Below are 23,479 nucleotides of genomic sequence, written 5' to 3' on the forward strand. Positions count from 1 at the left end.
ATGCTGAATGTGGAATTCAGGCTCAATTTGTGTGTGTGAAGGTTATATGACCAGGCGGGGTGTAAGTGAAAGAGAGTGTGGTGACCTGTAACAGCTTCATGACTCCAGTCTGGGGCTTTAAAATCCACACGTCGGGGTCCTGGATTGAACCCACAGCAGATCCCACTTCAGTAGAGACCAGGCAGCCCCAATGGGAAACTGATTGTTTATTTAACTACTGTTATATGGAATACCTAGTGACAGGAAGTCCTTAAAACAGCAGCAGTTACTATTTATATAGTCCATTTTCGAAGTAAACACACTCGCTGCCCCTCCTCCTCGCAGCAGACACCCTGCCGTTGAGGAATGCACCCATTCACAAGCTGGAGGCCATCTTGGAAGCTTGCCTCTCACTTCCTGTTTCCATGGCTACACTCCGGGGCTACGGGAGATGATAAGCACTCGCAGGCTCAGGTCCTAATCCTCTTCATCTAGCTCATTTTCTACATCACTTCATGCTATTTGGAACGAGCTGGAAAAGGCAGTTAGCCGCAACAAGTGGCACATTTTTTTTTTTTTTTTTTTTTTTGGCACATAGTCCCTGCATTTCATGATTATAGAAAAGAGAGGGAACGTGGTCACATTTTTCTTTTAAGTTTTTACAGTCAGAAAACATCCGGTCCAAAGCTGCACTGATTTTAAAGCAGACCACGAATACATATGAAATCTGAGGATATGCAAGAGTCCGTCTGGTGAACACATGTTTGTGCAGCGATGGGGTATTCTGATCTGCTCCCCGAGCGCTGCGCCATAAATCACAAGGTCGCCATGAGCCTGTGGAACGAGAGGAAACATCAGTGTTATACAGGACTGATATTTCACGTCAGCCTCTTCCTGCTCCACTATTCCCCACTTACCCACTACCAAGTCATGACTGCTTTATCATGACGACTACACGTCAGCGCTGATCCCGATGTCGGTGATGAGACTGGAGCAGCACGTCTGTGTCGTCTGGAAATCTCTTGCAGAATCGAAACGTGGTAGAGTGATAGTACCGGAGCGGTTTCATGACTTCACATGATAAATGCTGCTTAGAAAATAGACGTTAAATAAATGACATAACTTATGAAATAATGTACTTGAGTGACGGATACTTCCACTCTTTTGCACTTTCATGTCTTTAACACATGTAAATTCTTCAATGATGAGCCACAGATACACAAGTAACTTTAAAAACTGCAGTTTGTATGAGTATTTTAGGTAAATTTGCAAAGCAATCTATTTGTCTTTAATATCATTTAGTTGGTGATCCACTCAGCTCAAACTTGTATGTAGTCATGAGAATACTTTATCATGTGCTTTCTTCTTCTTTAACCTGACAGATGCCTCTGTGAATGAAAACAGTGGCATTCTTAACTTTATTATCCTCATTACCTAAATATGATGAACTAATTTAAAGGAAGAAAGAGCACAATGTGTTTGTGTCGAGCTTGTGTTTTGCTACTGATTGAAATTGGTGATGTCACTTGTAACTCTAAAACCAGCCTTCGTGTGTCCACCGCTTTAGTGTCATCCCTGTCGGCAAAGCAGTTGCTGTGTTTATGTGAATGCATATATTTCGTGGAGCTGCGGACAACTTAGGCCAAACCGTGACAGTGTGAAAACCGGAGTTTGGACAGCTTAATGTCCCGTGCAGTTCTCACCGAGGGATGATATCAGATGAGAGAAAGCTGTGAAAGATGGCCAGAGGATGTACAGGGTCACTGCAGTGCCAAGGAGAGACTCCCAGGATCGCTCTCCATGGTAAAGCCCGTGGAGACGTGTGAATAAGTGAGATGTTACAGACTGATGAAATTCCCAGAGAGCCTACGACGGATAATGTGATCCGACCACAGTGATGCAGAAAACAGATGCAGGGGGGTGCCTTCAAATTTCTCTTCTTCCCTTGTCTTTTACACATCCATGAGCGCGCACACAACTGCAGCCACACACACCCAAACCCTCCGAAGGACACAACACACACACTGCACACACCTGTCTGTCTGTGATATATGACCCTCTGAGGGGAAATCCGTTCAGTCTATGTTGTAAAATATTGTGATTTTTCTCAGTCTTGTGTATATTTCCCCTCCCGCACAAATTTGTCCTTGTCTTATAAAAAGTTGCTAATAAATGTCCTTAGAAAAAAAAGATTTAAGAATGAAGCAAAAAGTGACTTTTCAGAAGCCTTTTACTCTCCAAGCTTTCCAAACCCTTAACGTTTGCTTTCAAGTAAGAAAGAGAAGATCTGAGGACGAACATTCACACTTTGGTATTTTGTCCCCCTGACCAATCCATAAACCATGACTAGCTCAAACAGAGGGATGGTTCTTCTGTTATCTGAAAGTGCCTTTTAATAGCACTGGGAGCCAGGCGTCCCTCAAGCCCCTGCTGACAGAGTCAACACAACTGAGCCGCCGCTTCGCAGGTCATAAACACTCTGTTGACAGTAGTCAGAGGCTTATTATCCTCACAGTAAAGGACAACAAGCTGAATGTACCAACTCCAAACATGACCAGCCTACGGATTTAGAACACAAAGGCCTTGTTAGCAGGTCTCCTCCTTTTTAACCTCGATCATGGTGTCACGTGAGGAATGTCAGTATTTTAATGTGTGAAGTGTAAACTGCTGGTGATCTGCAGCTGCCGCACGCTCATCAGCAAGTAACCTGGCACACGTGACGTAATCTATCGGTATTTAGCTGATATGAGTAAGGAAACGAGCCATGTATCGGTTAAATGTAAGCCAGAGGTGACTGCTGCTTTGAGTGCTTAATGTTTGTGCTGCTGCTCTGGGTGAGCGGCTATCTGAAGCCACTGCGGCTCAACGGCGTGGAGCTGGCAGCTCCGCACAGATAAGCGAGCATATACCCCAGGGGGCCAGAGACAGCCGAACCCTCAGTGGATGAGAAGTGTCTGCGCTGTCAGCTTTGGTTCCCAGCGTGGCCCCTCTGCCTCGGTTGCCCTTGCCACCCCCACACAGCCCCTCCATGGTCCTTTGTGTGTGGACCCTGCTCCCTGTGGACTCGCCGCTCTCTGGCCTTTCACATGCGACTGTGTCCAATCACCCCGCTCTCCCCCCACCGAGTCCAGAGCCTCCGTCTCCAACCAGCTCCTGACCCTGAGAGAGAGAGAGAGAGAAAGAGAGAGAGAGGTTGTTATTAGTGAGCTGAATACCTGCCTAAAAAAAACACACACACACAAATAGTGAATAGCCAGGTTTAATACATTTAAAAAAAGGGTTTTTTCATCACATTTATTCATTCTGTCTGCAGTTTCACAGGTTTCCCATATGTGAAAAGAAAATGTAATCATAAAAGCCATTTCAATAAAGTGGTTAATGCTCTGAGATGAGGAGTAACAGTCTGCATCAGGACGGACTTAAAAAAAACAAAAAACTGGTAACCAAAATGAGGCACCGTTAGTCGCTTTTCAACTGACCTGTTCAGCAAGAAAAAATGATTCAATGCATTTAAAAAAAAATAAAAAAAAACATCAGAACCATCAAACTCCTACAAGTCGTGGCATCGTCCTTCATCAGACTTGCATCTCCACCATCTCCTCCATGTTGTTTTCCTTCTCCTGCTGTGTCAGAGACTTTGCTGCTTTGTTGGCTTTGGCCGTGATCACCTGAAAGCCCTCAGCGGGTCGACCCGGCCAGGGGAGGACTGGATCACACCTCCCATCAGAGTCAGCTGTCAGATGGCGAGCTGCACCTGCTGTCTGCAGCAGGGTGGGCCCGCCGCCGCCGCCCACCCAATGCTGGAACACATAATTACCGCCTCAAAGATGATTATGCTGTTTACTCATGCCCGTACACACAACAGATGACTTCTTGACACTCACAGCCTCCACCCCCCTACACCCCACCACCACCACCACCACTCCCCACTCCACCTCACCTAGTGATGAGGAAATTGTTGCAGCCAACCAACATTCAGACCGTCCAGCCAACAGGTCTGATGCCAGAAATGAGCCGTGTAGCTATTAGCTGTTCAAACATTCCCCTCCCACTTTGAATCAATTCAATGGCTCCACTGAGAACTGTTTTTTTTTTTTTAGAAAAAGTGTATTCCACTGAAAAATAAAGAGAAATACCTGTAGACCTTTGGGATTGAGGCTACAGATGAAAAAAAACACTGACTGGTTGCATTTTGTGAGGGTGGCTGACCTTACTGTACCGTGGTCTGCTCTTCTTAATAAAAATGTATTTAACACATCGGGCTGTGTAGAAAAAACAACAACAACCTCGCAAGAAACTTGCGAAGAAACAGACCGTTTCTTTGATGCAAATGTTTCCTATTTTCAACGTAACAGAAGTGCACCTGACATGACTTTTCTTTGGTGTTTATATCAAATTGATGACAGTTAGATTTGTGTTTCTGGAAATAAAATTAGGGTCACTAAATTTACCAGCCTGCATAATATCACAATTTATTGTATTTCGCAAATAAAACCTGAACATTGAATTTCATCCCTGTTTACTAGTTGCTGAAAAGTAACTACAACTGTCAGCAAATCTACAGGTGAAATATTTCTTTGAAACTGATAAAATATTGATATTTAAAGCATCATTTATGCATCCAGTGTTTTTGTCTGCCACCGTGGATATTTTTTTTTAGGTGAGTTTTCACTGATAAATAATAAATAGTTTAATCATGTATCCTAGGCTTAACTTGATATATTTGCTGGAATTGGTAACGAACAAATACGAGTCTTGATTAAGTGTGATTTTTTTTTTTTTTTTTGACAAGTAATAAGAACAAGTGTTTAATTTTGAGAGTCATAAAGCGCTGGTATCAATAAAATGTGCAGCATGAAGTTAATGAACGGGAGGAAGTGTTCAGGTGACTTCATCCTAATAACAATGTCCGCACGTGCGCGCAGAGGAGGAAGGCGGAAGTTATTCTCTTTGATTGTAAAACTTGTTAATGCGCAGCCTACACGGGTAACACCCCCCTCACCCCTCCCTCCCTCCCTCCCTCCTTCTCCTTTCCAGGAGCCGTATTGAGCTGTGGGGCTGGGACATTCCTGGTTTGACGACCAACCTCGCCGCTGCCATGATTTGCTGAGCAACTCGACACTGGCTTCAAAGATGCGTGTGTGGAAGAGGCAGCGGTAGAGACGGAGACCGAGAAGTGAAGAAGTTACAGCAGACTCACGAGAGACAGACATACACAGTCAGTGTGTGTGTGTGTGTGTGTGTGTGTGTATATGTGTGTGTGTGTGTGTGTGTGTGTGTGTGAGGGCACCAAGCCGGGACGTAACATTTTTATTTCAACGCACGGACTTCAAACTTCCCAAAGAGAAAAGTCTCCACCACCACCACGACTCGAGTTCAGACCGGTGGGGGTTTGTCGCACCTTGGCCCCGGAGCCTGCGCTGCTGTACGGGTCTGAAAACTCTTTCGCTCCCCTCCCCTCCACCTCCATCTCCACCTCCGACTGTTTTCATGTTCCTCCCGTCGACTCGCACTTTGAGCCCGTTTCTAATGGAGGGCCCCGTACGGATTTGCCATCAGAAGAATGCGTTTTGCTGCTAGTTCACCCGACGTCTCGGAGCCTTTGCCCTCCTGCAAGAGAGGTAAGAAGGGAGGCAGAGAGAGGGGAGTCCCGGGCGGGCTGCCTGCCTGCCGGGCGGGCTGCCTGCCTGCCTGCCGGGCGGGCTGCCTGCCTGCCTGCCTGGCTGCCTGGCTGGGAAAGGCGGTCGGAGGAGGCTTTGGTGTGCGCACCAGGCCAACTGAGCTTCTCTGGTTATAACAAAAGAAATGTGACGTTAAAAGAGGCAGAGAGCTCCGTAGTGCCGGTTTGATCTGTCTCTCAAGCATTGCCGTGTTTCTTTTTTCTTTTTTCTTTTACTTTGTGCCGTGGTGGAGAGCAGCGGCACGGAGTGGCTGCATGACCCATCTGGAGAACGGTGGCGCCCGTGTACGGAGATTAATACAAGGCTGTGTGTGTATGAATCCATGTTTACTGTCTGCATTATAGACTACATCTACTATGGATGTACATTATATACTGTAACTTTAAATAATTAGTCTTACGTTTATGCATTACACTTGTTTTTAGGTTTTGGAATTGGTTTGCAGAACGTGTCAGAATATTATGTTATACTACAGTTTGTTTTCTTTTTACTTCAGGCTACACTTTTGTCATATTATAATCTATAGACCAAAAAAAAAAAAAAAAAAAAGAAGAAGAAAATCCATACAGGAGACTTTAGCCAACATGTTTATATCAATTCTTACTTTATGTTTTTCTATAATAGACCACAAAACATTCAGGTCAGCATTATTGTTTACCAGCTCCTTTATCTTTATGTATTGTGACACAGCTCAGCTCTGTTGTCTCTGAGGTGCAACTAAAGAAAAGCCTAAATATTTGTTTGGTAAACAGCCCTGGAAGGCAGCTCCACTTCACTTACCATCCCGGTTGAAAACAGATGGCCTACAGGCTGTATTTCTTCTTCTTCTTCTTTGAAAGATGAAAGACCATTTTTAGAAATGACAAATATGACCCTTCCTTGACACATTGGTGTCACCATTGGAAATGGTGGAGATGGACTAGTGGAAATGTGACTCATTACTTCATTCTAAAATTATACTTTTATTATACAGCAAATCGGCTTAAGGAGCCAACTCTCAGCCACATTCACCACTGTGCAGAAACATGGTGGCTTAGACTAATATTTGATGATGTGTTTTTTTCCTCCAAACACAGAGAGCCTTTATTGTTTCAGATAAATCCCCAGAGGGTGTCATAAATGTCAGTTTGGTAAATTTGGCAAGTGCACAAATCACTGTGCAAAGCAAACAACTGTACCTGCCAGCTACAATGGAGGTGTCATTGTTTATTGACTAGGAAACAGGCTTTTGACAGCTGAGCTTCACAAAGAATAAAATCATTAGAGGCAAAAGGGGAACCTAAACAATAGATATAAAAGATGCAGATGTGTGAACGTAGTTAGGTTGAGATGATCAAACAGCCTTCGCTCTGTTCATGCCTGTTCAATTTCATGTGTTCCTTCTCTTTTATTATTCTCAGTGTGGGAAATATTCCAAAAAGAAGAAAAATGGTGTAAAAAAAAAGAAAAAAAAGATGGATTCAGTTTGGTAAATTTGAATACAGATAGGGGGAGCTTTTGCTTTGTCTTTAGTATCTTAAACCTATATGAACTAAATGTGTAGATATCATATTAATCATATTATGATGCTTAGATATTGTAAATATGTAGTCAGTCATAATCACATGAGGTTTTTGCTTTTATTTTTCTGAGCAGAAATGAAAGGTGACGGAGTAAAAGCGATGGTAATATTGTGGCTGCCGAGACTGGTCCCTCACTTTTTTCCTGCCTTGTAATTTCCTCTGTCTGCTGTTCCCCCTTATCATCAGAGCTTCACAGCGACTTTTGTTACATGGGGGCAACTCTCAGCAAACTGAACACTTAAAAGTTATCGAGAACAAAGTCCTGACTCCCTCTCGAGAGCATGACATCCAGTCAGTGGGACACGCATGGCTGCTCTCAGATAAAACACTTTCAAGTTCAAACAGTTGCTCACGCATTGTTGCGTTGGTTGGAGGACAAGAAGACACTTCCGATGGCTTTCACATCCTTTCAGTGCTTCCCAATATTGGGTGAGCTTTTGACAGGGGCAGAGAGAGATTTGCTCTTTGTGTTCAGGCTCGGACGCTGACGGCGTTCACTCTCAAGGAGAAATCCTTCCTGAGGTTTTGATGCTGAGTCTGATCCAGGAGGAACCTTTTTTTTTTTTTTTTAATTTATTTATTTATTTATTTTTTATACAAAGGTGTTGTAATTACATTCGTTCTGTGGCCGCTTCCCTTCAACTTTCCTCATTTTAACTTAATTGACTCTGATTTCCTACATTTCCTTCAATACGTTCCTCCCTAAGTCTTGCTGCAAATCTCACTGCATTGCATTCTGGTCAGTCCTCTTCAACTTTGGCGTGGCATCATGCTTTTTCCATTTGGCATCATTTTAAATAGAAAATACAAACGGAACAACAAAATGGGCTCAGAAATCCAAACTACATCGTTGAAAGCTTCTGGATTTCAAATTGAACTTAACGTCTCGTTGAATATTTTTAGTAAAAGCGACCATGTTTTTTAATGTAAAGTGACTGAATCGGACAACGATAGAGCCTCGTATCTTTTTTTATATTTGTTTTTATAGTGAGTTTTTAGGGGGAAATGAATAAACCATTAGTGGGCCAGCTCTTATCAGATGGACCCGAACAAAGCACAACTATGCCATTAAGGGAGTTTGAATAATGTTTGAACCATTAGGGTGCTCGTTAATGATAAACACATGTTGCTGTAGGAGAACTATGTTAAGTGGGCAATTTGAATGTAAGCATGTGTAATGATACCAGCCCCTGCACCCATAATGGCTCTCTTGATTTTCCTGATGCAGTATTACATTCAAAGAAGCTCATGCACACCAACAATGACAAATGGTTGTTGAATGGTAGCAGCTGAGGTAACACTCAGGTCTCCATAGCAACAACAAGATTTTATTAACGGTAAAAACAGGAAGTGAGGTCACATATGCATAAGTTAAAATCTTGGGAGTTTTTTTAAAATAATTTCTCACAGTTTATAGGGTGAACCAAAATATATTTTAAATATAAACATTGTCTGCAAATGAAAATAATAAAGTGCAGCAAAATGGTCAGCTGTTTGAGAGGATTTCAGTGATTTATAAGTGGATGAAGGTCTGTCTGAGGTGAACGTGGTGGGAGAGGGTGTGTCTAAGTGGGTGTCTAAAGTATATTTTGGGCACCTCCCACACTCTCTTTTCTAGGCCCTACAGATTTGAGGCCAGGCAGCAAACCTCAGCACCAGCCCTGAAGTGAATGGAAGTAAATTTAAAACCGAAAACACAAAGTGGTTTGCTTGTTTATTTTCTTTCGCGCTACAATTTGTCACATTATTGCATCAAAAGATCGACCTTTGGCTTAGTAAAGTGTTTCGAGTCATAAAACGGGAGAAAAATCTGCGTTGTCCAGCTGTCTACATCCTCACAATATTTAGACGTTTTGGATTTAAGTCATGTTCATCTTCTAAATCTGTAATCCATATCAGCGTCTCAGCATATATAAAGTAGAATTATAGAGGACTGTTTAATGGTTGTCGTTTGACCCTTCAAGTGGCTACTCCCACACTCAAACCTGGCTTGTTTTGAACTCTTGACACATCGCCCTGCTTTTACTCTCATTGTTCAGCGATTGAGTCATACTGCAGTATTTTCCCCATTTTCTAATGCTGGCCTTTTACTCTGCAACTTCACCTCCCATTCGTCAAGGACAGACTCGGACCTCAGGCCCGAGTGGATGGACAGAGGGGGAGTTTTGGGCGGCATGCCAAAGAGCCCCCATGTTCAAGGAGCCAGGGGGGGTGCTGATTGACAACACCCAGCAGCCATGAGCAGTAGGTCGCTGGGAAAGATGGGCAGGTCAGGGAAAGAGTGTGAGTTCTTGTGACTGCTGAGCTGGTGAGTGCACCCTGCAGCTGCAGTGCCAACAAAAAAAGACTTTACTTTCCACCCTCCGACTCCCTCCCGAAATGTATTCTGAGACAAACTGTGAGAGGAATTGGGTGAATTGAAGCCACGTTGAAGTAGCCATGATGGAAAAGGCAGTAGCTGAAGGTGTCGTCTGTGTTTATATGAAGCTGTCATTAGTTGCACTTCTTGCAACTACAACGACAGACGAACCAAAAAGCGTGACATTGACTCGCTGTACTACGCAAGCATATACTCCAGCAGGTTACAGATAAGCTGCGTGCTTCCTCTGGTGCAGCTCCTTTTGAAGTGTCAAAGGTGAGTTGTCTGTAGTCCGGTGTGTACACCAGCTTTCAGCAGATGCATGTATTGAGTTTCAAAAAATTCAGAACCTTGAAGGACCTGAAACTGGATAATGACTTTCGAGAGATTCGAGAAATGAAATGAGAACCATCGGGGTGTAATTGTTAAGACAAACAAACAGTTTTTTAGAGCAGCAGAAACAGATGTTCCAGCCAGCCACTGAAATTTGCAGCAGGACGGAGCTGAGCAAGGCTGGAGATAGGCCGAACGAAAGAGGTCTGCTTCTTCTCTGAGGAAGATTTGCTTTCTGTTAATGTAATGGAAATACAGACCTCAGCTAAATATATATGTCCACATTCTAAATATGATAAGGGAATGTAAACCAATACCACACACATGGCGCTTTGAGAGAAAACACACCGTCCAGGTGGCCACAGATAATGAAAATGCTCCAACAGTAGATGGTCCAGAGCAGTTTTCCTGACACAATAGGATGTTTTTTTTTTTTTTAAAGTAGGAAGAAAATATGTAGGCTGAAGTCCTATCTTAAACTTAGCCGAGGGGCTTGATAAAAAAAAAGACCAAAAGACGAGAACAGACTGTAAAATACTTTTTGTTCTCAGCCATTTGAAGCACTCTCAGCATGCGAGTCTTTTTCAGCCTCACGGTTTGAAGTCTGTTACTTTCCGTAGAGGCCTTTTTATTTATGGGCTCATAATTATTTGAGGGAGTGCCTTTTGGCTTGTGCAGCTACAGTATGCGTGTCTTAAACATCATGCGGAACAACACATGTATGACGGAGAACAAAAAGTTCCACAGGAAGGTTCGACGTGGCACTATACAGCTACGTGTTCTCATACTGGCGAGGGGAGCCATTGTTCTGCAGCCTTGTCTCGTGTAATGATTCCTCAGCCCCGGGGAAGATTTCAGGGAGTGAACTTGTGAACCGGACCCTCGCCGACAACTCTCACAGCGAAGCATTTCAGAACATTCGAGGGGAATTATTATTTTTTGCATCCTCAGCGTCTTCCTGTTTGCAAGATTCATTTCTTTTTCCCTTCCTGTAACTGACCCTACTAAATATGCCAGCGTGAGTTCGTCATCTCAGCGGCGGCCCCGAGAGTCGGTCTTCTCCTCTCGAAACTGCGAGCAACCGCAGCTTTCTATTTCAAATGTTGAGCCAATAAGTAACATCTGAGATGGTTTTTCTGTGAACCAGAATGTGTGCGCTGTTGAAAAGCCAGCGCAGGGATCAGCAAGACTATATTAAGGCAGAACTAGTGGCTGGCACTTCCCTCCAGCTGACAAACAGGCTTCTTGTTTGAAGGGCTGTTTTTCTCCCAGATCAGAGTGTGAGTTAGTGTGGGTACTGCTGCTGCCTGCCTCCGGTCTGTGGTTATGGGTGCCATTTTGGGCCCTCCCTGCTCCCAGATGTGGGCCCATAGGGAGCAATGGAACCCCGTATTTATAAGATATTCAAAGTGAGTGGAGGAATGCAAGTCCGGGGCATAAAACACAGGGTTGGTCCGGCCTTCTGCATTGTTCTGGGGATGTTTTAAGAAGGAGCAGATACTTAGCATACTGTGGGGCGTAGCTTTGCCTGGAGACAGATGAAAACACGTCTCTGGTTTGACGACTTTAATCAAGTCAAATAAATCACTGTCATCTCTGTGGCGCGCTCACACAGTAGCAAACGCACACAAACTTGGACAAAGAATGCATTGAGTTAACATGTGGCACGGGTTCTCTATTTTTGCTCTGTTTTGGTGTTGTCATGAGGTCGTGTGTCTCTTGGCACCAACCGAGCGCTACGTCATCCACCAACAGCTCTTCTCACCTCCAGTGCTGCAGCAACAAGCAGCCTGGACCCCAAACATTTTGGAAAGGTTTTTACAATTTTGACCGAGAGCCAGACGTGCAAACTCGGATGATGTGTGTTGATGTATCACCGCCGAGTTTGTTTTGTGATCACTGGCCTGCCGCACAACAAACGAGGAGTGTTACAAGTAGAGAAGGATAAACATTTAGACAAACTAAATAAAGCGTTTACACACTCTGTTTTGGACTGCATATTTATCTTTGGGTCCTCAGTCTTTTACCTAGAAGGGAGCTGGTTTGTTTGTTTGGGTTTTTGCAAGAGATTTGTGGATTCTGTGAAGAAGACTAATTATATTTTAACCTTTTTTTCTTTTTTTTTTTTTACACGTGTTTGTTTTTGTTCCTCCGGCTGCCAGGTCTTTGCAGACAAAGTTTTCTGTCTCATAAATCCCCCGTCCCCCCTGAAATATATTGCTATCACTCTACTATCCTGGCAGTGTCAATTTATCATTCTGAAAAATGTGTACATTCTTTCTCACGCCTCTCAAGTGATAAACAAAGAAGGCAGGGAGGCAAACAAAGCTGCCCAGTTGAGTTGTATTTCTGGTCGGTTTGAAATGCTGAGTTTCTTCTTGGTATGTATTTGGACGTCTTGTCATTTTGTTTTTGTTGCACATGTTTGGAATTACATTATTTGATGTATGTTTTAGTTTGAAAGTGCTTTTGGTTGGCAGCCAGCGACCTATCGGGAGGAGACTGAACAGAAACTGTTGTCTACGTCTTTGCCGCTTGTTGCCGTAGAGACACGGGCAGTGATGGAATCCAGGAGAGCTGGGGAGGGATGAGAGGCTGCACCGAGAGAAGGGGAGGGGGCAGCTGGATCAGATCACTGTATGCCCATAGCCCACACAACAGCATTTAAACACACGGATAGTATCTCGAGTCCCCCAGAGAATGTGGATATTTTCAAGACATTCGGGGAAAACTTGACCATTTCCCCCCCCCCCCTCTCCTGCATCGATGTGCTTTCCCATCATCTCTGTAATCGACACTGATATTGAGGAATGTGAATCTGTGGCCTCCTGCCCCGGTGTCATGGCTGCACAATCCCAGCTCCCTTCTCGCTTGCCGTGATGAATCAGACTCTTGGCAAATGTTGGAGATCAGTGTTATAACACACCCTGCGGGCAAAAAGGCCTTCTTGTGCATTCCTTCTTTCCATCAGAATTACCTTTTCGTCTGAGCAGGCGTTCCCCCTGTGGGTTGAAAGGCCTGTGAAATCAGCTGGAAGGGCCCAGAGAGCTCAGGCAATGGGGAAGGGTTGTTGGTTACATGCACTTTGCAAAAGGTCTCGAGGTGGCCTTGTATGCTGGTGTTACCCAGGGATCTGTTTCCAGTGTCTGAGGCCGCTATTGAGTTTCGCCCCTGCGGTTAATCCCGCTGTTCAGGAACCTTGGGAAACAACCATACCCCTGACCGTCCTTTTCCTCCTCACAGATTCCCAGGAAAAACAAGACATTGCAGGACAATCGCTAATTAAGATGGGTCTTGCATACTGTACCATTCAGTCCACACGCTCTCGCTCCCTCCCCTCTGTCTCAATCACCCCCCCCCCAAAAAAAAAAAAAAAAAAAAAAATCCCTTTCTCTCCTCTTTCAGCTCTCTGTTTGTGTCCTCGGCCAACAAGCCCGAGGGTAGAATTAGCGCCGTCTCCCAGGTCCCGGCCCTGGCACTTCGGGAGGGTCGGACTTTGGTGAACGGAGGCGTTGTGGGGACGAGAGGGGGGGCGGGGAGGGTTGTGTGTCCTCGGTAAACAGGGCTTTGTGGGATGTGACTGTGTGATCCCCAGGGTCCTCTCCTTTTCATTCCTTGTCTGCTGCGATCCCACACCACGGCAGTGTAGTCCGGAGGTCGGCGTCGATGGGCTCTGAGACCTACGTGACCCCGTTATCACCCTGCACCTCCCGACTACTGCAGACGGACACGAGACACAGCAGACTGTCCTTGAAGATGCGTCTCATTTATTTTCTGTATCTCAATTTAAATTATTTATTGAAGAGACTTGCATTAACTTCCTGCAGGATCTCGGATTCAGACAAGGGCAGTTTTTTTTTTGTATCACGGATCAACTACACTCCTTGAATGGGATTTTCTCTTTATTTCTCATTGTAAAACAACAAAAGGACCCGTCTTTCTCTCCCTAATTCCCTTAATTCATTCCAAATCATGTCTCTCTTCCTCTCCCATACTTTAGCTCACTCCCCTTCCGTCTACGTCTGCACCACTTTTAATAACATCTCAGTCTTTAATCAGACAGAGTTAGGCCATACCAGAGACCCAGTGTTTCCACTCATTAGTTTTTCTCTGTGGCCCCGGGCTGCCTCAGTGGACTCACCCAGACCAATAGAAGAAGCCCATAATGGTCCCTTAGAGTCTCTTCTATCAGAGGGCTCTTCCCAAGTTTCTGGGTCGAGCTGAATGTAGTTAGGCTGAATCATCAGTCAATTTTGGCAGACGTGGATGCGTGGATGCCATTATCTGGATGCTTCTGTCGCCGAGCCAAAAAAGAGGGAGGAGAAAGGAGTCGGGGCTTGGCAACTTTTCACCTTCCAATGAATGTTTCACCTCTTTATACCCCCATCTCCTTTTTCTCCTCTCCTGGAGAGCCTTTCTTTCCATTTTCTCCGTAGCTTTCCCCCCCTATTGCCTCTCATCATCCAGTTTTGAATTTATCTACCATCTCTACTGTGTGTGTGTGTGTGTGTGTGTGTGTGTGTGTCTCTTTCTATCTTTTTTTGTGTCCGTTCCTTGCTCTTTGTTGAGTTGAGGAATGTGTGCTGCAGATCCTCTGTCAGTGAGATGTGGGGCGAGTGCAGACAGGTTTGGGGTATAGCATGTGAATCCGCTTCAGCGCACAGGTCAGATTAGACCATCATACCAGAAAAGACTTGCTCTTACAATCCTTTTTAAAAAAAAATAAAAATAAACCTTTCCATTTATTGTATTTCATTCCTCTGATAGTGATTGTCTGCACAGCTAGGATCAGCCCCTACTATCAAATTGGCTTTGGAGAGTGGCTTCATGATGTTTGCTGTTGGCTTTCACTCAGCTGTATAGTCTTGTGAAGCTGAGAGCCCAGGCCCCCCCCTCAGTCAGCAGCACCAGTTGTGACCTGTTCTTCCTCTGCCCTCCAAGTCTTTGATGTTCCACCATGTTGCTTTTGTCCCTGTTTACCCAATATGACAAGGATATGGGCCAGCCCCCACATGGGGGCAGATGGGGCTTTAAGTAGTTCCTGCAGAGAGGAGGCCAAAAAAAGAAGTGCAGGTGCTAACCGCCCCAGAACCCCAATCCCTTTCCCTTCCCTGAGGGCAGCCTGTCAGTGTGTTTATTTTCTCTTGTGTCATCATCAGGGATCTCTCTTGTCCTACAAGGGGATATATGGTTCTATTCCTGTGTCTGAGTTTTGTGTTACTCCCTAACTAAATAAATAAAGGTGCAGCCCCTCAACACTATATCTCTACTATGGATTCCTCCAGGAAGAAGCATGACAGATAAAGTACAAAAAATAAAGAAAACTGAGTGACAAAGTCTCTAGCTTTCACACTGTTAAGCCAGGTGTCAGTCAAACATTTCCCAAACATGCATGGGTCAACCCCCACACCCAAAAAAAACCAGGAACTTTTCCACTTGAACTCACTGACATCCTCCTCATTTATTTTAATAAACTGTCCCTGTGTCTGTGTATCAACTTTCAGGTGTTTTTTCTATGCAAGATGTCTCTTTAATTTATAAATGGTTGATCCCGCTTTGAGAATGGCCATGCATCTACAACATAAGTGCAAAAACAGAGAGTAACACAAGATCAGATTTGGGGTAGGAGGAAGAAAACTGGAACAGGATTTTCTTTTCCATTAAGGAGTGCAGTCAGGAGTTTTGAGAAGCAGAGGAGTGAGGGAGGGTGCTGGCCACAGAGCAACATTGAAGCAGAAGAGATGCCTCTCAGGCGGATCAGACTTCATTTGTCAGGGACTTCCCCCTCGTCAAAGGGCTACTCCAGCTTTTGTCTGGGCGTCTGCTCAGGAAGAAACAGGACTTGCCTTTCCGCGCAGACAGTGTTGCTAGCATCGGGACGAGTCTGAGATGAGAGATCCAAGATATCCTCACAGTGTCTGTCTCCACTGAGGAGGCTTCATGCTGGCGGATGTCAGAGGAAAGCCAAACAGATAAGAGGCAGGAATGATGCCCCTGTGTTTCCTCGTTGCGCCAGATCGATGTGCCAGATAGGCAGCTGTGTGTGTGTTTACACAAGATCATCCAGTCGGAACTTTAGAGCCCAAACGGTTCGCCTGCTGGGAGGACTGAAAAAAAATAAAGGTAGCTAGAAACAAGAAAAGGTAGGTGCAGAATCGGCTCCAGTTTCTCACCACACTGTGTGCCAAAGTACCCGCGCTTGGTTGTGCATTGTTATAGCACTGTTGTTATTATTGTAATTATATATCATTATTCCAGCAAAGAGGGAAAGATAGTTTCCACCGATGACATGGGGGCAGTGTGCAGGGCCTGTTGCAACTCGCGGGATGGAGAAACACCAACCTGCAAGATGTGGGTTTGATCTGCCTGAATGAGCAAGCACACACTCGGACTGGAGCCAGAAATGCAACGCATACACCACAGAAATAATGTAGTGTGTTACTGAATCCTAAAGTCCAAATTACAGACTGTTGCACATTGGTGAGAGGGTTCAGTAAGAATCAGAACTTCTGGAGAAATCGTCATGATTATCTTTTCCAGCTTTTAATATTTCCTCGAAGCACTTCAACACTTGTTTTGTGTGGAGTGTTTGGTAAAAAATGTGTGTGTGACTGAAAAGGAAGGAGAGCTGGAGGTGACCTCTGGGGGCTGGTCCAGGGCCACCAGACACCCGCTGGTTCATCCTCTCTCTCTGCTCTTCCCCGACCTTTGACCTCAGGGTGAGAAGGGGGCGTGAGCCAGGAGCTGGAAGAGTTTATTATTTCCTGCCTCTTCTCGCCTCCTCCTCCTCTTTGGATGCCTTCTGAGAAAGAGATGAGAATGAATACATATACATACAATAATCCCAACATTCAGAAAGTCTGCAGTTTTAATGTTTCAAGTAATTAGCATCGCAATTAAAATATGTTGGCTAAATAAATAGTTTGACATACTATTTCTGGCTTCTACAAGAACATTAGAACCTCCTGAGAGCCCTGAAAGGTGCTTATGGTTTCGATCCCTCTTGCGGTTCAAAAATAAAGGAAAACAAATGATTTGCTCTCACATGGCCAGCAGCAGCAGCAGCAGCAGCAGCAGCTTTAGCTTGAGAAAAAGTCAGAGTGAATAAGATCATGACTTAATCTCAGAGCAGGGGCCAGCCAAACATGCTTCTCCACCTTTGTCTTATTTTTCTGTCATGCTCACAAACCTTTCGCGAAAGCTCGGCATATTAATTACAGTTGGTCTTGAACAAAAGACTGAAGTATACTGTACAATGTGCTGTACAAGTGCACAGGCTTTGTCCACGTTGCATCATTATACAATGCATATTAAGCTCTATAGATGCACGTGTTCGATTGTTGATTCAGTCATCTGCAAAGGCATTATTATGGATGCATTAACTTTAATAGATTCATTGATGGGAATAAAGGTTCATTGCAGCTCTACTCAAAACTCTCACAAACTGAGACCAACTTATAATTTTCTGGCCACACTGACTGCAGCCTGAAGGAGGAGGCTAACTCAATTGACCTGCTTGATTGTGGAGGAGCAGATGAAACGATGTTCAAACTGTAGAATGAGGGTTAGAAACCTGTTCAGCTTCACCGATCCTGCCCGGGTATCATGCTTATAATTTGACCTACCCTGCAGCCTCGGCCGATCCTTCCGCTGATGTCTGTGAGCCACCGAAGCACCAGTGTGAATATCACAGCTGGACGGCCATTGTCCCTCCAGCCTCAGGCTCGAACCCTGGTTACCAACAAGGAACCCGGGATCAAAGCTTGCTTGGATTACTCTTGGAAGGAGGAGGAGATGCTGCATTTTGAGGGGGTCGTGTTGAAAAGGATAGAGGAATGCTCCTAATTACGTGCCCTCAACTCCTTTTCTGTTTCTCCCTTTGGCTCCTCTCTTGTCTCCCTGTGTGTGTCTGGCCGGCACTTCAGGCTACAGTGAACCTATGAGGAAGCAACACAGTGTGACAAGAGAGTGATATTAAGAGTGAGGCGACAGTTACTCCATTAGCAGGAGATCTCGGCGGCCCAGTGGGAGACAGGGAGGCGGAGAGGCTGGACATTCCAGCAGAGACACTGAAGTGGGTGAGGAGAGGGGTGAGGAGAGGGGTGATAGGAGCCGGTGGGAGGTGGAGATCAAGGAGTGTGTAAAGAGGATGTGTCGTGAAGATTAGACGGATTGTGGTACAGGATTCATGTGGGATAATTGTTTTTTCTTTTTTTCCCTGCTCAGATCCACCTCTGATCTCCTCCTGCTTGTTTTGCTGTTTATTTATTCACGTCTCTTGTCTCTCGCTCGTGTGTGCTGTAATGTTTCCATGTTTGACGTGTTTCTCTTCTCATCTGCGTGTTGTAGGTTTGCTGAACAGACGTGGGCGTGCGCACCAGGCAACACGGCCGCTGGCAGGGGTCAAAGTGCACCATGGACAGTGGCCTAAGGGTCCTCCTGTCCACTGTGCTGTGTCTCAGCCAGTCCCTGCTTATCAGCTGCTCATGTAAGTTGTTGTCTTACTTGTCCAGCCAAACATGGGTGGGAGTGCCGAGATCCCCCTTTAAAAAAAAAAAAGAAAAAAAAGAATCACTGTTTGTGTGCTTGTATTACAAACCATTATCTTTACATATCGATGCAGCTTTTATACATACTTTCACCAGTTTTTAGTTGCAAGCACTGGTAAATCCAGTGTACGCTACTTAGCCACAGATAAACCGACGAAGAAAGTTGTAATTATAACGTGGTTTTCTGAGTTGTTTATTCATTAATTCATTACTATTTAATTACTAATTGAGGCTGTGTTTCGGTTGTGTTACTCAGCTTGTTGTGGAATTTCCAGACCCTGATTGGGCAAAATATTGCAACATTAAAGTCAATTTTTTTGGACCTTTTTTTTTTTACACTTTTTTGATCTTTTTTTTTTAGTTCTTTAGTAAAATAGTTTTTTTTTTGGGTGGTGTATCTCAGCCAGGTTTGGTTCCTTATGGAAATCATTTTTATTGATCTTTTGTATATGTATGGCAAAAACAATCCAGCAAATATCAGTCAGAACCTGATACGCTGAACGATGAAATGGTCAGTACGCCTTAAGTACAAAAAAACGCAGCATTTCTCACCCTAAATTGTCCAGTTCTGTGGGAAAGCAAAACTGTAGGTGGATGAGACAACGTGTTTTATATGTAATGACTCCACGTCCTGACCTTGCTTTTTCCTCCGCTCGCGTGTTCTCCCCAGCTCAATATCCCTCTTTCCGCTCTGAGCCGGCCTCCCTGGTTCAGAGTAGAGGCTCTGTTGCCCGTCTGCGATGCGTCGTAAGACCTCCATCAGCAGTGGTTTCCTGGCGCTTCAGAGGCTTCCCCCTGGATGAGGACACGCTGCCCGGTGTGGAGCTCAGCAGGGGCTCCCTCACCATCTCCTCCCTCACGCCCAGCCACGCAGGTGTCTATCAGTGTGTGGCACGCTTCGACCACGGGCCGGCCATCGCCAGCCGCCACGCTCGTGTGGCCGTAGCAGGTACGGATACAGAGAATTACCCTTCTGTGTACTCACTTCAAAGCAGAGTGGTGAAGAAAGAGAGGAAGCGGCCTTGAGAAAAGGAAGGCCATTTTGTGAGTGTTGAACACTTAGGAAGAATGCCTGTCCTCGGCCGCTTGCTGCTGAGTGGCGAAGGGGAAGGAAGCAGTAGGAGTTTTTACTTGGGCAGCCTTCCAGATGCCTCTTGACCGGTATCCTTAATGAGCCTTGGGTTTTCCTGTGTGTAGCGTGTTATGTTCCTGCTGGGATGCTGCCTGCTCTCGGACACTGCGCTAAGAGATTGACCCTGAACTGGAGCTGTATCAGGCATGAATAGAATCACTTACTGCAAAAATAAACAAACCCAGAGGTCTAACACAAACAGCTCAACTCAAGTAGTGCTGATCATTTTCCCTCTTGTCTGCGCTGCTGCTGTAACATTAAATGTCTGGTATTCTGCACAGCAAGGGTGTTTAACCAAAGGAAATCTTTTCTTTTTTTTTCTATATCCATGCAGAAATATCAGAGTATGAAGGTGGCCGACGACGGTCATTATCAGCGCAGGAAGGCAGCACCGTTCTTATAGAGTGTCCTCGACCGCACAGTGTCCCTCCAGCCCTTCCTAGACTGAGAGTACGAGGGGACTGGATGGAAGTGTCAACAGGTATGTTTGAAAACTGGCGAATAAATGTGCACTTTCTTTGTTGTACTTTGAATGATGACTTTGTCCTTTACATAAGGCAGTGGTCTGCCGGGAGGGGGCTGTCATTGTAAATTAATGATAGCATCCAAACCTTGTTCAAACAAACAATACAAAAGTTTTAAAAAAAGCCAATTCCAGTGCAGATGTTGTAAGTTTACAAAGATACCAAATATGTCAGGCTCAATGTCGAAGAAATTTATTTTATAATGATGCACAAGAAATGTAGAGTATTCCATTTGATGACACTTTTATAAGAATTTCAAAAAATTAGAGCGCAAAGATACTGTGTACATTTCTGACCTGAGAAAGAAAGACAAAAGTGCAATAACAAACATCAGTTATCCAACGATTAAAAAATGGCACTCCATTAAAAGCTTGTTGGAGTGTATCTCTCACTTTAATCATGATAAAGATTTCATGAAGAGTTGGAACAAGCTGATACCATCAGTCAGGGAGGAATAACTGGGTTTTGTCAGATAAGAGCACTTCAGAAATTCGACTTGGCTTGTTTTTCTTCTTTATATATTTGTTTTATTCATTAAATTTTCCAGACATTTCTATTTTGTTATTTCATCTATAAATTGTTTCTTTATTGAATTACTGGGGACGTTGTTTGTGCTTTTACTGAAATCGTTTTCTTCTCTTTTCAGATGACTATTTAGTTCTTCCGTCTGGCAACCTGCAGATTCTCTCAGTTTCAGCCCAGCACCAGGGCATGTATAAATGTGGTGCAGTCAACCCTGTTACCGGGGAAACCGTCATACAGCCTCATGGCACTAAGTTGTCTGTCAAATGTAAGTCCGATGACATTTCATGTAAACATTCAGATGTTTTAACACTTCAGGTTGCGTTTTCTGTTATCATCTACTAACAGTGTTCATTCTTTGTGTAGATTCAGACCCCTCCTCGCCAGTGCGAATAGTTTATCCAACCGCCCCAACGACTGTTTCCATACAGCAGTCTCAGCCGGTGATGTTGGAGTGCGTTGTGTCTGGTAGTCCCGCACCTGCAGCCAAGTGGTTTAAGAACGGCAAGGAGGTCCCACCGGGGCCTTCCCACCAACGACAGCACAACAACCTGGCCTTTGTTAGAGTGATGCGGAGTGACGAAGGGAGTTACACCTGCGCGGTCGACACCAAGCGGGGGACCGTGATCAGCGCTAACTATACTGTGAATGTTCTTGGTAAGAAAACGACTAGAAGAAGAGTTGACGTGGGGAGTGTTTGCAGCAGATGTGCGTGCTGAGGTTAATGTTTCTCCCTCGCGTCCACAGAGGCTGTTTCTATTGTGGAAGGTCTGGGTCACCAGCTCGTCTCTCCTGGCTCCTCCGCTCGTTTCACCTGCGTAGTGAGAGGAAACCCTTCCCCAAACATCACCTGGCTGTTCAACGCTGATCCCATCTCCCCCTCACACCACTTTCAAATGTTGGGATCCTCACTTGTTATTACAGATGTGACACCACAGGATGAGGGAGTGTATCAGTGTCTGCTGGACAACGGGATTGACTCGGCACAGTCATGTGGGGTGCTCACAACTCAGTCAGGTATTTATACATCACTTATCTTATACTGAAACTTTATTGTTTGGTTTCATTGCTAAAGCTCAACTCGACTTGTTTTAGACAGAACATCCTTCAAACTGCTGAGCACTTTATTTTCTTAAGATAAGAAACAGTTCATGAAAATCAATTATTTTTGTTTTGCCACACCCTGGGATTATTTTCATTAAACTGTCAAAATGTTTTATTCTAAAACAAAAGATGAAACGATTAGTCTATAAAATGTCCGAAATTTTGCCCTGCAGGCCTTCATGTATTCCAAGATTTCACAACACCTTCAAATTGCCTGTTTTGTCTCATCAACAGGCCAGAAAGGTATTTTCCAGTTCCAATGAAATAAAATAGAGAAAAGCAGCACATCGCATTGAGGATTATGAAACCAGAGAAAAGGTTTTGTGGGCCGGTCGAAGACATTACAGATACCAAGGAGAGAAGTTTCAGAAAAGCTGCATCATTGTAAAGACTCGGTGGTGATGGAAAGGGTTAAGGCATCTTACCAGATGGGCTCTCTGCGGGCCTGCGTATACAGTATCTGCAGGGAGTCCTTGCTTTGTGAGTGTGAATGCGTGTGTTTCTCTCAGGGCTGGTAGGGGAGGCTTGGCCAAGGCCGCCCTCCTCCTGAGCCTTGAACTGAGCCTGAGCGTGAGAGTGAGCTTTGTGCGCACCGTCGGGGATAAGCCCCCGGACGCTGGAATGTAAGGAGTAGCCATGGAGGGTTATGACGAGGACCAGACCACCCAGCTGTCAACATCATACACAACTGCCTTTTATTTATTAACACATCACAACCCTCCCCCCTCCTCCGCCAGTCTCCTCCAAGCCTCCTCTCCTCTCCTCTCCTCTCCTCTCCTCTCCTCTCCTCTCCTCTCCTCTCCTCTCCTCTCCTCTCCTCTCCTCTCCTCTCCTCTCCTCTCCTCTCCTCTCCCTCTCCTCTCCCTCTCCCCTCCCTCGCCAGCCACGGTACGCCAAGGCCCCATTCCTCAGCTCTCTCCTCTATCTGCAGGATGATGAATGCGGCTACATGTGGTACATAGGGAGTACAAATCAGACGGGATCAGGCGGCTTCACTGCAAAACATTTGCTCCCCTTCCACAAACCACAGGAAGAAGAATGAGAATTAATATCTTTCGCTGCAGTTCGAGCTCGTACAGGAAAAAACGAATGTGAGGCTGATAAGCAGGTTATGCTCTGCAGAGTTAAACACTCTCAGTTTGTGTTTTTTTTTTTTTTTTTTTTTTTTAGGTACCAGCCACGGCAGCTTATCAAATGGCCTTTCCGTTTAAAGTAAACAATATCATTAATCTGTGTTGTCTTGTTGCTGTAATTCATTACAGAGCGCAATCTGAAATATGTTTTTGTTTTCTGTTTGGTATCATTGTCTCCATCACCACGGCAACACCCTGCCTTCTGCTTTTTGAGTGGGATGGCCGTCAGGGGAGGTGTAGTTTGTGTTCTGTCAGGCATTGGTCTGTTTCCCTGCTGTCATTCGCATCAACACACTTTGTGCTCCACTGCTCCTAAATGACAGAACTAGCATCCCTGCAACGGGCACAGCTGGTGCTGACACCATTATTTGTTTAATACCGGTTGTTTGACATAAAATTAAGCTACACCAACTGTGATAGAGGAATTTGGCTTTAACTTTCTTTTTACAATATTTTCCTTTTTTTATTTGGTAGCCATTTTCGCAAGAAGGAGGTATTTTCATTCCCAGGAACTCAGTCAGAGATATAAAAAATGTCCCCATAAGTCCTCTAATAAGCTGAGCTCTTGTCTGTGCTGGTAATCCTTTGTGATTTAACATCA

At 44.8% G+C, this 23,479-nt stretch overlaps 1 protein-coding gene across 1 annotated transcript in view; it reads left to right on the forward strand.

Moving 5' to 3' along the window:
• The first annotated feature begins 5,063 nt into the window (after nt 1-5,063).
• cdon (cell adhesion associated, oncogene regulated) overlaps nt 5,064-23,479 on the forward strand; it is a 30,999-nt gene continuing 12,583 nt past the window's right edge. The window contains exons 1-7 of the mRNA XM_069161453.1: nt 5,064-5,600; nt 18,264-18,402; nt 19,134-19,412; nt 19,930-20,076; nt 20,766-20,909; nt 21,008-21,298; nt 21,389-21,658. Of these exons, the coding sequence (XP_069017554.1) occupies nt 18,330-18,402; nt 19,134-19,412; nt 19,930-20,076; nt 20,766-20,909; nt 21,008-21,298; nt 21,389-21,658 (1,204 nt within the window). The 5' untranslated portion in view covers nt 5,064-5,600; nt 18,264-18,329. The remainder of the gene's footprint in view (nt 5,601-18,263; nt 18,403-19,133; nt 19,413-19,929; nt 20,077-20,765; nt 20,910-21,007; nt 21,299-21,388; nt 21,659-23,479) is intronic.

This window comes from Embiotoca jacksoni, unplaced genomic scaffold, assembly GCF_022577435.1.
Source record: "Embiotoca jacksoni isolate LCO1_2020_lvr unplaced genomic scaffold, fEmbJac1.0.p SCAF_28, whole genome shotgun sequence".
In the NCBI taxonomy this organism is placed as follows: domain Eukaryota; kingdom Metazoa; phylum Chordata; class Actinopteri; family Embiotocidae; genus Embiotoca; species Embiotoca jacksoni.